This window comes from Phodopus roborovskii, unplaced genomic scaffold (genome assembly GCF_943737965.1).
Source record: "Phodopus roborovskii unplaced genomic scaffold, PHOROB, whole genome shotgun sequence".
In the NCBI taxonomy this organism is placed as follows: domain Eukaryota; kingdom Metazoa; phylum Chordata; class Mammalia; order Rodentia; family Cricetidae; genus Phodopus; species Phodopus roborovskii.
Window position 1 is genome coordinate 20281786 of NW_026125052.1, and position 17016 is coordinate 20298801.

General features: G+C 44.4%; 1 protein-coding gene across 1 annotated transcript in view; it reads right to left on the minus strand.

Annotated features, from left to right (window-relative positions):
- Marchf10 (membrane associated ring-CH-type finger 10) overlaps window positions 1–17016 on the minus strand; it is a 91083-nt gene that overhangs the window by 43137 nt on the left and 30930 nt on the right. The window contains exons 5-6 of the mRNA XM_051178967.1: window positions 1343–1514; window positions 859–860 (exon numbers count right to left, since the gene is read on the minus strand). Coding sequence (XP_051034924.1) covers window positions 859–860; window positions 1343–1514 — 174 coding nt within the window. The remainder of the gene's footprint in view (window positions 1–858; window positions 861–1342; window positions 1515–17016) is intronic.

Genomic DNA, 17016 nt, shown 5'->3' on the forward strand with positions numbered 1-17016 from the left:
TGTAGACTAGAAAGTGAATTCATTCCCTGTTTGTTAATGTTGGGAGTTCCACACGGGGCTTGCTCAGTCTGAGAAACATCTGTATTATTAATCAGACAAACCAAATCCAGAGTGGACCTCAAAGGTTCGTTTGAATGACTTTTCTCCACAGATGACAAAGCATCAGCTGCCAGGTTGCAGTGAGAAGGCTAAATATTACACTGAATGGAGTTGCAAGATTTGAGCTTACCTTCAGAGTACAGCGATCAAAACCCAATCTTAATTCAATACAGTATTTGCAGAGTGACCTCATGCGTTCTATTCAGGCTTTAAGATAGTTGAATTAAAAACCCAATTCCTACTAGCAGTCTTTCAAATGAGAAATTTAACTTGGACACACACACACCTGCCCCCGCCGGCCCCTTTGCCCCCCCACCCATTATGAAATAAGGAGCAGAAGTTGGTACTTTGCCCAAGAGGACAACACTTTACAAAGTCAATTTGGTCTTGACTTCATTAGAGCCAGAGAATGTGGGTGGTTAATCTGAGTGAAAGGTGCCATTTTCCACAAATGCATTTCGACTTAAGCAGACCGGCATGACAGCAGCTACTTAGGATTAGGAAGAAACTGTGATTGGGGTTTTAATGAATCACATGGCATTTGCTATTTACGAGTTCTTCAGCAATTAGTTTGGCCCCTTTCCCAGGAGGCAGACCTTTCTGCCTAGTTACGTCAATGTATGTGTGGTTCCCAGAGGACACAATTTTGTTCCACAGATGTTGGCCTTGATGGGACAGGATGAGCCTGAGGCAGTCTAAACTTTGGGTTGATCTTAGTTTCTTGCTGGATACTATGAGTCGCTCCTGCCCCAAGAAGACTACTGTCTCAGCTTCAAAGCCTGAGAGTGAGTTATTTACCAAATCACACAAAGGGGGGATTTATCAAGTTCCCTTTCTCCCTGAGAGGACATCCCCAGAACTGGAGGACTTTATTACTTGCTCTTGGGCTGTAAAATATGTCACTCAGATGCTTCCAAAAGCTCCTCTTGCCTTAGTCATAAAACTTGATACCTGGGGCCAAATGCCTTTATCCACCCCCATCCCCCCCACTCCCTCACCCCACCCCCTCCACCCCAGAATTGTGGCAAAGATGAAAAGGCAGCATTTGTAAGAAATAGTACAGGAAGTGGAGAAGTGGGCCTGAAGATAAGGGATCCTATTCTACTACAAGATTAATTTTGCCATTGCTCAGTCAGGTTCATTGGCCTTCTAAGACCTACACTAGCCACTTGGCAAGCCCTCCCTAGGATTAGTCAATCCTACCTAGGATTTCGATGCAGATTTCAGTAAGGAAGCCACTCACCTGGGGAGGGTTTGCTGGGGCTCACTCTCTCTGGCTTCTTTGAGGTCATGGTACTTTTGTGTTTTTGCTTGACTAATGTTTGGTCAATGGCTGGAAGTCTGGGCTCACACTTAGCCATAGGTAGTTTGGTATTTGATCGTGGTTCACTTAAAGAATCTTCCTCACTGGAACTCTGTGGAAAATGGAAGATGTGTGAGTCTCGGAGGCGGCTGGGTCAAGCACCTTTGTAAGCACAGGAACAGGAGAAGCGGATGCAGCCGGCCCTCCAGGATAGCTCAGACACATCGTGTTTGCCGCTCTACTCCATCTGTGGTTGGGGAGATTTTGATGGATTGGGAAGACCAGCTTCGACCTAACAGAAACATATTGGAGAGACTGCATTTCTGAGTCTGTTGTTGGGTCATATTATGACAAGAATACGTTTCTGACCATTAAGTAATTTGATGACCCATAAATAGTTTGTGTTTAAAGCTCTATATATGAAAGGAATCACTTTTACATCCATGCTTTTAACTTGTTTGCTATTTGAGATTTGAACTGTTCTGAGGATGGATGAAGGAAAATGTTCCTTATGCTAATTCATGTGTTTGACAGTGAAAAGGAAATGTAGATGGTATAGCTCAGACTGACTGAGTCAGGTTGCTGTTTTAATATTCCCAATTATTGCACAAGATGAATGAATCTAAGAAGTCCCCTCTGTCTGTCTTCTTAAATCAGTATAAACCACACGAGGACAGTCACAATCCCTGTAATGTCAGAACATCTCAACCCAGGTGTACAGATGCAATAAAAATTATCCAAGCATTCAACAGTTTTACACTTTGCCACACTTATCCCCATCAAAGAAATGATACAGACACTATAAATGACAGTCAAGACCCCAGCCTCCAGGGGTGATTTAAATACAGCCTTGTGGCTTCAGGTCCTGGCACTAGCATGCTTTGCAAGGTCCATTCCTTCTCCTAAGAGCAAAATCATAAGGTTCCCCCCACCCATCTTTGTGTCTCGGAGGTTGTCCTGCGTGGCATGTTAGTCCAGCACTAGAACTTCTGAAAATGCGATCCTTCACAAGGATGCAGTGCCAAATTAGCATCCCTGGCCCCTCCCCAGCTGCTGCAGTTCGTGCTGATCTTGCTCATCATTCTTGTTGACAGTTGTGACATTTTCATCCCACCTGCTCCTGACTCAGGAAAATACGCTGGGTAGCTTTGAATTATTGGGTGCAACGCAAGACAAATGAAACTCTGAAAAAAAAAAAAAAAAAAGCTCCACTTGTCTGTCTTCCAGGCAAAAGTCTACATGTCCACAGGTGGACAGGTCCTGATTTTCCATGAGAACAAATCTTGTTTTTACATTTAGGTTTTGTATACAGCTTTCAAACAAATAATTATTGCTGCTCCATCCATTTTGGGGAAACAGACCACCCTCAGATAAAGGGTCAGGCAGAGGAGACAGAATGAGTCTCTGTTCTCCCTTTCAATTCTGTGGCTTAATAGGAATCTTTGGAAATGATTCTGAAATGTCAAAGATGAATCATGAGGTCATTTCTAGGCATGAGATGAGCCCTCTATTCTCAGCAAAGTGGGTGTTTGGCAAATTTTAATTCTGATGCTGGAGACTGTCATTATGATTGGGCGATGGAAGACAGAGTCATGGATTTGGATTCCCAAAAGAGTACCAGGGAGCCTGGAACAGATTTTCTTCCCCAAACTACCTGTGAGTTGAGAAGTCCACTCACACAAGGCCTTGTACTTTATATATTCCAGCCTGTGGCAAAGGAACAGTGGCTCCAGCTAAAACCCCTGGATCTGGCCCTCCTCATCCCCAGCCAGGCTGGAACTCCTTGCTTGCCCCAGGCAGTAGGGACTTGGGAGGATATGGTAAAGGCCTCTTTATTGGTAGCTGTTCACCCTTCCTCTACCCATTTACTATGCTTCTATTCTTTAGTAACCTAGGAGCTGAGACAAAGTTTAGCCTCTAACCTGTCAAGCAGGACTGTGCCCCTGGGGGCTGAGTACATCCTTCTCTGGTTTCTGGTCCCATCCCCTTTACTGCCAGGTGGCTTCACTCTTGAGAGCTCAGAAACTGCCCTAGAAAGGGGTGTTTTTCATTGATTGGAAATAGAAGGCACACTAGCAAGGCCTGAGATACTCTGTGCTGACAGACCTTTTCCTCTTGCCTCGATGAGCAACCTCAAACTTGTCTCTTCTGCATTTAAACTTATTTTTTAAATTTTTTGGTCTCACCTGGCTTCTCTCCTGGAAACCCACTGGCCGTCCATCATGTAGGCCAGACAGAGTGTGAGAGACTGTAGGGACTCATTCTGGCACTAATGAGAGGCATTTAAAACTCTGGGCAGTAGACCTGGTTCTTAGGGCCAGTAACCATGTGACTCGGGGCAGGTTTATCGTAGCTTGTTGGTTATTATGATTTCCCATTCCTTGGATTTCCTCATCTGTGAACAACAGTGCCTACATTTGTTGGTTTCCTGGTGATCACGTGAGGTGAGACACACATGCACACTTATAATGACACGGCAGTCACACCTGACAGTGTCCTATGGCAGCTTTCAGGCTTCCTTGCTCACTACTTTCAGAGTTAGGTAACTACAGGACATCTGCTACCACAGTGAAACCAAAACTGAGGGCCCCAGTGAAAGCAATGCTATTGGACGGATGCCTCCCAGTCCAGGGTGTGTGGACACAGAGGCGCCCAGTTCCTATGCGGCACTCTGGTATCTTCCGCAGACCATTGGATGTATGATAGTCATGCTAGCCAGCCGAGACTTAGCCAGTCTTAAGACAATGTAGCCTGAGGTTTTTTTCTTTTTTTCAGATAGCAAGCTTCTAATGGCATATATTTAACAATATCTGGAGATTTGCAAATCAACACTAATGTTTTTTTTAATACTATATGAAGGTCAGAACTGTCTTTTCCTGTTATAATTTTGAATTTTACAGTTTCCATTTCTTCTCCATATGTTCCTTAGTTGAAATTGTCACATGACGATGGAGGCAGCAGCCCACTGCCATATTCTTCTGGAAGTAGAAAGCCAGCTCTGCCTGTCAAAGTCAAAGCTCAAAACACTGAAAAAGCTAAACAACAACTGTAACAAAAACCCAGCCTATGTGAGCGCATAATCAACAAAAACTGTAACAAAATCCCAGACTATGTGAGTGTCGTTTAATATAAGGAACTTGATGTGTCCTCATAAAAGCTAATTCAAACTTATTGACAAGATTACCTTTTTTTCTGAGGTATTATTAATTGTGGATTTAAGGTTTTGCAAGGCCTCTCCAATTTGCTCTACTGGCATCATGCATAACAAAGTAGACTGCAGAAGATTACAGAGTTAGTCATTCTCAACCTGCGAGTCACTGCCCCTTGGAGTCACACATTAGATGTCCTGCATGTCACATATTTACATTATGATTCATAACAGTAGCAAAAATACAGTTATGAGGTATCGATGAAAATAATTTTACGGTGGGGGGGGGGTCAGTACAACATGAGGAACTGTATTAAAGGGCCGCAGCATTAGGAAGGTTGAGAGCCACTGGTCCAGGGATAGGCTCTCAAAGGGACTTGGTTAATTAGGGAAGGCTAGTGCCGTGGGGGACAACTTAGTAACATTAACAGTTGGTTTTTTAATTTTCCTCTCATTTTCCGCTTCTCTCTCGCAGCTCCCTGCTTCCTCCTTCCCCCGCGCTGGGAATTGAATCCGGGGCCTCTGTGTTCTGACCAGGCAGCTCTACCACTGAGATCCACCCCTAGTCCTAACTTGGCAATGATTCAAACGCTTCAAGTCTGAGCTTCTGGAAGGTGGAGGCACCAGGACGGGGACATGAGTGGCAAGAAGGAGTAAAAACCCGCATTATTGGGTGTGACATAAGGTGACAACAAACAGGTGATCAGAACACTCCTAGACTCTAGTAGCCAGGGGCGGAAAAGCCTTGACGTTGTTTTCCAACTCTTGCCTGATGGCTCTTTTCCAAGACCCAGGAAATTGGTTTTCATTTGTCCACCCCCTCATCCCTCCCTGGAGTTTGGGACTGAGGGCTGATGGATGTGCACCAAGTCGGATTTTGCCATGTGCTGAGCTAACTGACTCAAGAGACTGGTGCAGCACTTTCTATGGGGAGGAGGGAAAAGGCAAAGAGGGTTGAGGGGCTGGTGCAGAGAGAGAGAGAGAGAGAGAGAGAGAGAGAGCGCGAGGGGGAGGGAGAGAGAGGGAGGGAGAGAGGGGGGAGGGGAGGGGGAGAGAGAGAGAGAGCACAGGAGAGCGAGGGGAGGGAGAGAGAGAGAGGGGGGAGGGGGAGAGAGAGAGCGAGGGGGAGGGAGAGAGAGACAGGGAGAGAGGGGGGAGGGGAGGGGGAGAGAGGACAGAGGGGGAGGAAGAGAGAGAGAGAAAGGGGGGAGGGGGAGAGAGGGAGGGGGAGAGAGGGAGAGGGAGGGGGAGGGGGAGAGAGGGAGAGAGAGGGGGGAGGGGGAGAGAGAGAGCGAGGGGGAGGGAGACTGTGTGTCTATCTATTATGTTGGGAGTAAATTTAGTCTCAGGAGATTATGAAAAGCCACCATCAAAGCAATGAACCTTGACAGTCAACAGGGACCACACAATGAAAGTTGGACAGGAGACTGTGTGTACAAATGAGTGTCTTCAGAGTGCTTGTCCCCAAGGTCTGCATCAAATTGTGCCTCATGCATAAAAAGCCATGTCTGGGAATCGAGGGTTGCTTTGTATAAACAGATTTATGGATGGGATGTAAATAGTTGCATACAAGTAAATAAAAAGCATGTTCTATGCTGGATACCGTTACCATAGAAGGCAGGCTAAACTTTATCTTGTGCAGAAAATTAAATTTAAAAAAAAAAAAAACAAAAAAAAAAAAACAGCGTAAGACCAGTAAGTATTTCCTGTGTGTTCAGGACATTTTGAGGTCATTACTTGAAATTTTTAAAATATTGAACAATAATAAGGAATGTGGACTGGTGGTCTTTCGAAAATTTCTTTGGGCATGGGTATCACATATTCAGTGGTTCCTTTGTTTGTCCCTCACTTAAACATGGCTGCCAGTGGTCTGGGTTAGAATAGACCAGCATGAGGACACAGACCTCCGTGCCAGCTCCAAGACATGAGGCACGAGAGCTTCCACTTAAAACTTAACAAAAGCTTAAGAAAGGGTTTTAGAAACAAAAGAACAGAGACAAGCAAGGCTTCTTGGTAGCAGCATTTTTCTCAGTTGGGCTCTGTTTTGCTAGAGACAAGCAGAAAATTTCCCAGCTCCTTTAAGGGAGGTTTCCTGACTCAGCATAGCAGCAAAAAAACAACAAGGCTTTTAAAGAGCTCTGCTAACAACTTACTGGTGTGTACTAGAACTGGCAATGGCAGTGACCACATCTCCTAACTGGTAACATGCTGCTGAATGGTAGCATAGACCAAGGCAGTGAGCACAGCTCTTAGTTCTGGTGGTTAACTTACCTCCCTCCATTTTTGATAGACCGCAGCTAATACAGCTGTGACTTTCATTTTAGCAATGTTGTTGTTTACCAGATAAAAGACTCATGGCCACAAAAGGATAAAAGATTTACAGTAAAGACAGATTCAGATTAAGAAAAACCTCTAAAGGTTTACAGTGTGTTTTAAAATATACGTAGGCTTGGTAGAGAAAAAGAAACAGGATAAAATGGTTTTTAAAAAAAGAATAATAAAAAGAAAGAGAGTAGCTGGGTGTGATGGCGCATGCCTTTAATTCCAGCACTCAGGAGACAGAGGCAAGCAGATCTCTGTGATTTCAAAGTGAACCCAGTATACAGAGTAAATTCCAGGGCAGCCAAAGTTACACAGAGAAACCCTGTCTCAATAAATAAAAATAAAAATAAAAGAAATAGAGTAATAAAAAAAAAGCCACATAAAGATGGAAAACACAAAAAGAGACTAGATACTGTATGTTGTTCTGAATTGTTTGACTGCTGAGGAAATAGCAACAACTGTTAAAAGAAATGCTGCTGGATTAATTCAATTAATATATTTTAAAAATGCTTTGACCTCAAAATTTAAGTCTAAGGACAGGTTACTGGGAAAAAGGATTTCTATTTTGTTTCCACAGAAAATGAAAAGCTATGGATTCCTTCCAGACTACCATGGTTTGATCAAACAAGACCCCCTGAAGCAGTGTCCCAGGTGACCTACAGAATATGGCATTTAAAATGGTTTAGCGTTTTTCTTAACAGTGAGGCACAACTGCTCCTGGCAATGCTACCTGCATCAGAAAGGAAGATGGACATTGAAGAAACACGTTATGGAGTTTGCCTCCAATATGGCAAGACCAGCCATTTGGGCAAAATACTGTTCTTGCCTGGACTGTTTGATTTTATGCTGTATAAACTGCACATGCAGGACCCACAGGAAAGTGACTGCTGATTCAAGATGGACATTGCTAAAGTTAAAACTTTTTAGACAGAAAAAAGGAGATGATGGGAGATGTCATTCTGTAAATATGTTTCTCTTATTGGTTAATGAATAAAGCACTATTGGCCAATAGGAAAGCAAGCTAGGCGGGACTAGGAGACTAGGATGAGAGAGGAAGTAGTAGGGAGGAGATTCAACATGTAAAAGTAAGATGAGACCATGTGGAAGTACTTAGATTAATAGAAATGGGTTAATATTTAAGACAGAGCTAGCCAATAAGAAACTAGTAACAGGCCAACAACTTTATATCAAATACAGTGTCTCTGTGTGTTATTTGGGGCTGGCGCGGAGGTGGACCAGACGGGTGGGAAAAACTGCTCTGGCTGCACTGTCGTATGTGTGACCATCACAGCCTCTGTCCCTACCCCTGGATCCTGAGGACAGTGCTCTGCCTGTAGCCTGCTCTCTGATGCTCATGCTACCAGGCTGGAAGGATCCCATCCAAGGCTCTGATCAGAGAGCAACAATGTCCCTAACGGTTCAAGCCTTCATGATATTTGACCACTACTGGTTAGTTGTTGGAGGGAAAGGTGAGTGAAATTTCAACATTAGCTTTGAGATTACTTTCCATCCCACTGTGGGACAGTCTTGGGGAAAGCTGAGTGGAGCGCTATTGAAATTGCCAAGAGGCTATATTTTTTGACACATGCTAAATATACATATGCATTTTTCCCTTCTTCTCTCTTTCCTTTCTCTGTTTCTCCTTTCTTCCTTTTCCTGTTTTTTTCCTTTCTTTTTATTCTTTCCTGTCTCCCTCTCTCCCTGTGTAGTCTGTGTAGTCTCACTGTGTAGTCCTGGATTTCCTGGAATTGGCTGTGCAGAGCAATCTGGGTTTGAACTCACAGAGATCTGTCTGACTCTGCCTTCTGAGTTCTGGAATTAAAGGCCTGTGTAACCACATGTAGCCATATTTCTTTTAAAATGTTTATTTTTATGTGTGTGCAGAAAATGTGTACAAGATGCGTATGTGTGGGCCCCATAGAGAGGTCAGAGAAAAATCTGTGGGATTGGTTTTCCCCTTCACCCTTTATGTGGGCTCTGAGAATCAAACTCAGGTAATCATGTTTGTGTGGTAAATGCCCTTGGCAACTGAGCCATCTGTTGACCCCTAGGTATCTCTTAGAGCAGAGGTCTGGGAGTCAGTGTGATAGAATCTGTTCCACGGGGCTGTTTCTCAGTAGAGAACAATGCTGAGATTTATTCTGTGTGTACAATAGAAATAACAGTTTTTTCCCATTTGTTTTTGAGACAGGGTTTCACTATGGATACTCTGGCTGTCCTGGAACCCATTCTGTAGACTGGCCTCGAATTTACAGAGATCTACCTGTATCTGCCTCCTGAGTGCTGGGATTAAAGGTGTGCACCACAACATCTACCTTAACAGCTATTAGTTTTTGTGTCCATCACCACCACCATTGCGATCACCACCATCACCATCACCACCATCGCAATCATCATCACCACCACCACCACCACCACCATCACCACCACCACCATCACCACCACCACCATCACCACCACCCCCATCACCACCACCACCATTACCACCATCACCATCACCATCACCACCATCACCACCATCACCATCACCCCCACCATTACCACCACCACCATCACCATCACCATCATTACCATCACCACCACCACCATCATTGAAGAGGGTGATGGGTAGCATGTCACAGCTCAAAAGTGGAGGCCAGACTTTGTGCTATCACTTTGCTCCTTCCACTGTAGGTTCCAGAAACAGAACTCAGATTTTCCAGGCATTGGTGCAAGTGCTTTTACCCACTGAGCCATCTCCTTAGCATTCAATATTCTGGTTTTGAATAGTTTCAAATTGGCCAGACTTCAAGGCACTTTATCCATGAACACTTCAGAGTGTACTTCCTGTTAAAACATGTTTTCAGCTAAGCCACAACACTACTTCTCTGACCTAAAAAAAAAAAAAAAAAAAAAAAAAAAAAAAAAAAAAAAGAAAGAAAAGAAAAAAGAAAGAAAGAAAGAACTCCATAACATTCTCAGATATACAAAGCATATTCAAACCTCTGTGTGTCTGTGCTCTCTTTTCAGCTACTTGTTGGGACTGATGTTCAACCTGCATGGCAAGTTATGTCCCTTCAGTCCTTAGCGTAGAGTATTCCCTGGCCTTTTTTCGCTTTTTCACAGTTTTGACCGCTTTGAAGAGATGTAGCCAGCTGCCTCACACAGTATCTTCTGGGTGTTTCCTCTTAGCCAAATCCAATTCCATCTTTGGGGGTATAAATATTTACTGGTGATGTGATGTCCCTCTCTGTAATGCCAGGACAGCACTCACACTGTTAGGTTGTCCTCATTCGGCCAACCCTGCTTGATGTCTAGCAAGAGCAGGACTACTGGAAATCTCCAAGGGAAAGGCCGATGTTTCCTGCTTTGTAGTTTGTGGTTGACTGTGGAATTCTTTGATTCTTGTTGAATAGCCTAGCCTGTTTCTAAACTGCATTTCTCTGATGATTTTAGCCCCTTTTGATGTGCTTTGCCCAAATTTATACTTACATTAAGGTTGCAAAATGACTTCATAATATTACTTTCCCAATTATTAGTTCTGTTCCCTTTTCTTAAAAAAAAAAAAAAAAGACATTTTCTGGGGGGCTGGGGAGACAGATCAGTTGACTAAGAACTTGCTATGCAAATTATGAAGAGTTGAATTCAAATTCAAATTGGATTGAGATTCCAGCACCCACATAAGAAACTATGCATGATAGTATATTGTAAAACCCAAGAACTGAGGCTGGGGACAGAGGTGAGTAGCTCTCCAGAATTTGCTGACTGACCAGCCCAGGCAGTCAGTGATACCAGGTACAGTAAGAAACTTCGACCCTAACAATAACGGAGAGAGGCTGTTGAAGGTACTTGACACTGACTTCTGGTCACACACAGTCGTCTCCCCTCCCCCACACACATACACACATGCGAGGTGCTCTCTTACTCAATAAAGTGTGTTAAGCAGCATGGGGACCTGAGTTCAGATCCCCTACATCTATCTCATAAAAAGCCAGGCACGGGTCATGCTGGGGAGCTGGAGATGGGGGTCCCTGGGATGTGCTGACCAGGCAGCCAATCTCTGCACTCCAGGTTCAGTAAAAGACTCAAAAGAGAAACAATTAAGGAAGACAGTTGCTTGCTATGACCTCTGGCCTCCACATGCATGAGCATACATGTGCACATGCACACACACACACACACATCCTTCTTTTTCTCATGTCTATTTGATTACTTAAAATGTGGTCTCTGTGTTTCATTCAATTCTATCAAAATTTTGGTGCTTAAATTTGTTATCTAAAATGGGAAGTGAGGCCAGCAGATGACTCTTTGGGTAAGGGCACTAAACCTGATGACCTGAGTTCATTCCCTGAGACCCACATGGTGGAAGAGAGAACCAACTGCCCAAAGTTGCCCTTTGACCTCCTCATGTGTGCTCTGGCACACCCCCAACCACAAAATAAAATTAAAAAAAAATTAAAATGGTCAGAGTCCACTGAAGCTCTGTTTTTACAGTCTGACATGTTCTTTTGCTTTCTAGTTCAACAAAACGTTATAGTCCATCTTGGATTTTGAATGGAAAAAAATAAAATGAAGGACATGATTGCTCCTAGGAATGATGGAAAAGGTCTATTGCAGATATGGAGAATACAGAAAGGGACAGAGACAGATATTCTGGGAGAGTCCAGAGTGAGCATGGCCAGACTGAGCTAGGCCAGGGGAGAAGAGATGGGGAGGGAGAGTAAGAAAGGACCCTCTGAACAATAAGGGCAGCCTAGGCCAAGAGGCAGGTGCAGCCAAAATGGCTGAGTTATATAGGCTCCAGAGGGGCTGGGTGAAGGGAAAGCCCAGAGAGTTCAGGGTAAGGGGCTGGGGCATTCCACTTACTAGAGGACCCTGTAACAGAGGGACTGAGGGATGCTGGGAGAACCTGATGGTGGCTGGAGACAGTTTTGATATGTAAACAGACATCTCAGCCTATTTTGTTTTGGGTTTGAGGCCTAACATCAGACCTTACCGCCTTTGCTATTTCTCAAGATACACTAATCCTTTTTGTCTGAGAATGCTATTTAAATTTTTGGTGGCTTTTGAGACAGGGTTTCATGTAGTCCTGGCTGGTCACAACACCTAATCATGCCTCTAAGTCCCAAGTGCTGTAATCACAGGATTCCCCTGTGACACCTGGCTTGAGAAAGCTATTAGAAAGTGATCCATGTCTAAAATCCATATATGAGTGAGTACAAACCACATTCCTCTTTTTGTAACTGGGTTACCTCATACACATAGAGCAAAGGATCACCAACCTATAATTCACACTGCCAGAGAAACTAGGATACAAGGGGGAATCTAAGAGATTCATATAAGGTCCCTCACAGAAGGGGAAAGGGACAAGAGCTCCTGAGCATATGGGGAGTGGGGGCGGGGGCAGTGAGTGGAGAGGGAGCTAGGAGAAAGAGAAGGGGAGGAGAGGAAAGCACATGGGACTAGGAAGATTGAGTCAGGAGAGGAATAGAAGACAGAGAGAGAGAGAGAAAGAGAGAGAGATACCATAAAAGAGGGAGCCATTATAGGTTTGAAAACTGACTCTAGAGAAATGTCCAGAGACACACAAGACTGACCCCAACTAACAATTTGAGCAACAATTTGAGTAGAAAGGCTGCCTTAAATGCCCTTCCCTGATAATGAGATTGATGACTAACTTATCCACCATCGTAGAGCCCTTATCTAGTAGCTGATAGAAACAGAAGCAGACACCCACAGCTAAACACTGAGCTGAACTGGAATCCAGATGCAGAGAGGGAGGACAAGACCAGGCTACAGAAACCCACAGACACAGCTAACCTGAACAAGGAGGAGCTAATGGGCCCCACAGACTGATAGCTGGGAATCCAGCATTGGATAGACCAGACCCCCTGAACAAGGGTCTCAGAAGGCCTGGGCAGTCTAAGGTACCTCTGACAGTGGAACCAAGATGTATCCCTGGTGCACAAAGGACTTTGGGAGCACATTCCCCATGGAGGGATACTCCCTTAACCTAGAGGCAGGAGGGAGGGCCAAGTCCCAACTCCTATGATTTGACAGATTTTGTTGACCCCTCCTGGAAGATAACACCTTACCTGTGGAGTCAGGAGGGGATGGGAGGGGGGTATGGGAGGGTAGGAGAGAGGGAGAGATGGAGGGAGGGAGAGGGAACTGGGATCAATACGTAAATTAAGAAAAATAAATAAAAAAAGAAAGTGATAGGTTTTTTCACACTTGGGGGGCTGAGGCAGAGGATGAAAAGTTCAAAGCAGCCTTGGCAACATGATGAGCCTGTGCCAAAAGAGGTAAAGAGTAAAAGAGAAGAAAAGTGTGTTGTGTGTGTGTGTGGGGGGGGGGGGGTCAGGACCATGTGTAATCCATCGCTGCTGGAGTGACATTGTTTACAAGTCCTTTCTTTGACATAAGTTAGAAATGTATACTTTTTAAAATCATGAATTCATAGCACTATTAACGCCATGGGTTTTCTTTTGTATTTCTAGCTTGCCTACTTAAGCTCTTTGCTCTTTAGTTATATTCCAGGGTTGGTGCATTTGTCTCGCCCTGCAATAAACATGAAATATTTCCGAGATTATGATGCAAATCTGACTCTAAGAATAAATCTGTAAGATAAAACTTATGGATTCTCCTTGGTTCTTTGTCTTTAGAATCTATTGCTCCATGGGTGAACGTCATAATTCCTTCGTTGGCCCCGTTGAGCGCTTCCGACTTTTCCTGAGAGAAACCGAGCTGTGATGAGCACTTGAGAAGCTTTTTAGTTAAGTCCTTAAGTTCCTCAAAGTGGGAATTTATCTCACTAGATTAAAAGCAGCACAAAGATTTTTAAGATTCTTTTTGTTCCTAAATCATCCTGGAGAAACCCTGCAGCAATTTATACTTAAAGATGTAGATGAAAACTGCCCTTTCTGAATAACTTTTATAACCATCTTTAAAAGTAAGGAAACTTTTTCATTTGGGGATAAGTTTTTAATTTTAATCTGCAACTTGTATGTAATTTTACTATTACCACACAGGTCCATTTATCTAATGTATTTCAAACATATACTTGACCCATTTTTTTTTTTTTTTTTTTTTTTTTTAGTTTTTATTTTACAATTCATTCGTTTGTTTTGTGTGGGGCAGGACATGCCATGGCATTCCAGTGGAAGTCAGCACACCTTGCAGGACCGGATTCTGGGGATCCAACTCAGCAAGTGCTTTTGGCCACTGAGCCATCTCACTGAGCAGGCCCACTGTCTACCTCTTTCAAAATAGGATCTGAGATGATCAAAAAGATGGAATTCGTAGAAAACTCTTATTTATTGTGGTAGTACATGCTTGTAATCCCAGTATTAGGAGGGCTGAGGCAGGAGGATTGAGAGTTATATAGTAAGACCCTCTCTCAAAATCTCCAAAAATAGATTTAAAAGATGAAGGGGCTGGAGAGATGGCTCAGTGGTTAAGAGTACTGGCTGCTCCTAAAGGACCTCTGACAGTGGAACCAGGATGTATCCCTGGTGCACAAAGGACTTTGGGAGCACATTCCCCATGGAGGGATACTCTCTTAGCCTAGAGGCAGGGGGGAGGGCCTACTCCAAATGACTCAACAGATTTTGTTGATCCCTCCTGGAAGGCCTCACTCTCCCTGTGGAGTGGGGGGGGGGTGGGGAATGGGATGAGAAGGTGGTGGTTGGGGGCATGGGAAGGAGGGAGAAAGGGAGGGAGAGATCTGTGATTGATATGCAAAATAAGAAATAAATTAATAATAATAATAAAAAAAGAGTACTGGCTGCTCTTCCAGAGGTCCTGAGTTCAATTCCTAGCAACCACATGGTGGCTCACAGCCATCTACAATGAGAGCTGATGTCCTTTTCTGGCCTGCAGGCTACATATGTAGATAGAACACCATATACATAAAATAAATAAATCTTAAAAAAAAAAAAAGAACAAGTCAAATGATCTCTGATAACAACAGAGATGTTTCCTCTGGGGCAAGGGTTGTCTAGGAAGGAGCCCAAGGGAATGTCACTGGGTGGCAGAAACTCAGTGGGGGTCTGGGTGACACAGATCTATGAATTCGTAAGGACTCACCAAGTCCCCCACTGAGCAACTTAAGGGAGAAAGGGCTTATTTCTGCATGCTAGTGCTGTCGGCCAGAAAAGGGTGTCAGATCCCATAAAACTGGATTTATAGAGGGCAGTGGTGGTGCACACCTTTAATCCCAGCACTCGGGAGGCAGAGACAGGCAAATCTCTGAATTCCAGGCCAGCCTGGTATACAGAGAAAGTTCCAGGACAGCAAGGACTACACACAGAAACCCTGTCTTGAAGAACAAAACAAAACAAAACAACAGATTATTATTAAGGGTTTAGGGCATCGATTCTCAACCTGTGGGGGTGACCTCTTCGGGGGTTGTATATCAGATATCTTGCCTATCAGATATTTACATTGTGATTCATAACAGTAGCAAAATTACAGTTATGAAGCAGTAATGAAAATAATTTTAGGGTTGGGGGTCACCACAACATGAGGAATTTCATTAAAGTCTCACAGTCTTAGGGAGGTTGAGAACCACTGGACTAGGGGGAGGTTCAGGTGTGTCCACGTTGCAAACATAAGGAACCTAAGTTCCATCCCAGAACCCATGGCGGAGGAGCAGTCAGGATTCAGTGAAGGGACTGGTACATGGTGTGGCAAGACAAGAGGAACTTGGAAGACTGAGGGCATGAGGCCAGTGTGGGACAGGGCCAGAGCAGCAAACAGTTCCAGGTTCCAGAGGGCTGTGTTGGTTTCATGACAAAGTTTGGTCCCCATTTTAAAAGCCACAGAAGTGGCTTCAGCAGATACACATTGTTTTACTTGTCAACAACACTCTGCCTTATTAAGGTATGGGAAATGAGACTTAGGGGCAGGTGCAAGAGGAGGGTGGGTTAGGAGGGCCACTGAAGTAACTGTGTCATGGAGGCAGCTGTATAATACAGATGGATCAAAACAACACCCAGCCCGGGTGCGGTGGCACACATCTGTAATTCCAGTACTCAGGGGGCCGAGGCAGGAGCATAAGAAATTTGAAGATAGTTTGGGCCATAGAAACCACCTCCACCACCTCCACAACTACCCTGGGGCAGTAAGGTGAGGGACGGAGTACAGGGCAGAGGAGACACTCAAGTTCTGATGACACTACACTGAAGGGCGAATGAAGGGCCAAGAGGGACTTCAGCCTGGGGCCTGTGATCAGCATGCGGGATCTTGTTCAGGTATTTAAATAGAGGGAGTGAGAAAACGGTGGAGTGTTAAATCCGGGGATCAAATGTGGGGTCTGAGCCAGAAGTGTAGATGTGGGAGGCACCCGTAGTTAACCCCTCAATGTTGGCAGTTAAAACACTCTTGAGGTGGTGAGGCATACACTTGGATAGGAGCAAGTGGCGTCTTTACAATAAAATTCCACTCACCTCCACCTGAAATCCAAGCTGTGTTCATCTAGGGCTGCAGCACTCAGGCCCAGCAGTATTAATTAGCAGGACCTGCGATTCTTGTCACCAACGAAAAATCACAGATGCTTTCACATCTCAGGAAATTTCCTGCAGATGTCTCAAAATACCCTTTATGCCTATGGCTTGTTATTTAATGTGTCAATACGGAAGCGCATACACTACTGAATCACAATTTTCTAAAAATATTCTCATGACTATTTCCATAAAAGTGGTTTCCTTTGAAAGCCTGTATCTTATTTTATGCGTGTGAAAGTAATTCTGAGAGAGGATCTGCAGAGTTCACCATGTGGACCAAGCACTTTATGGCACAAACACAGCTAAGAACGACTCCCTTCTCCCCCGATCCCAGGTAGAGAGTGAGATTAGATTCCTGCAGGCCTTAAGGAATCCCAGGATTCAGGAACAGGTGGAGGAGGATGAGAAAGATAAAGGGCTCCAGAGCTGGGGAGGAAGCCAGGGGAGGGTGGCTTTGTAGCCGCCTGGCCACACTGCCACACTTGGAAGACGGAAAGGGATCCATCCGCTCATGGAGAGATGTGGAAGTCTCTTGACAAAGAGCATTTCTGGGGAACTGTGTGCGTGGAAACCAGATTGGAGTGGGTTGAGGAGTAGGAGGTGGGGAAACGGAGTCAGGCGGTGTAAACAATTCTCTCTGGAACTTGGGGTGTGAAGAG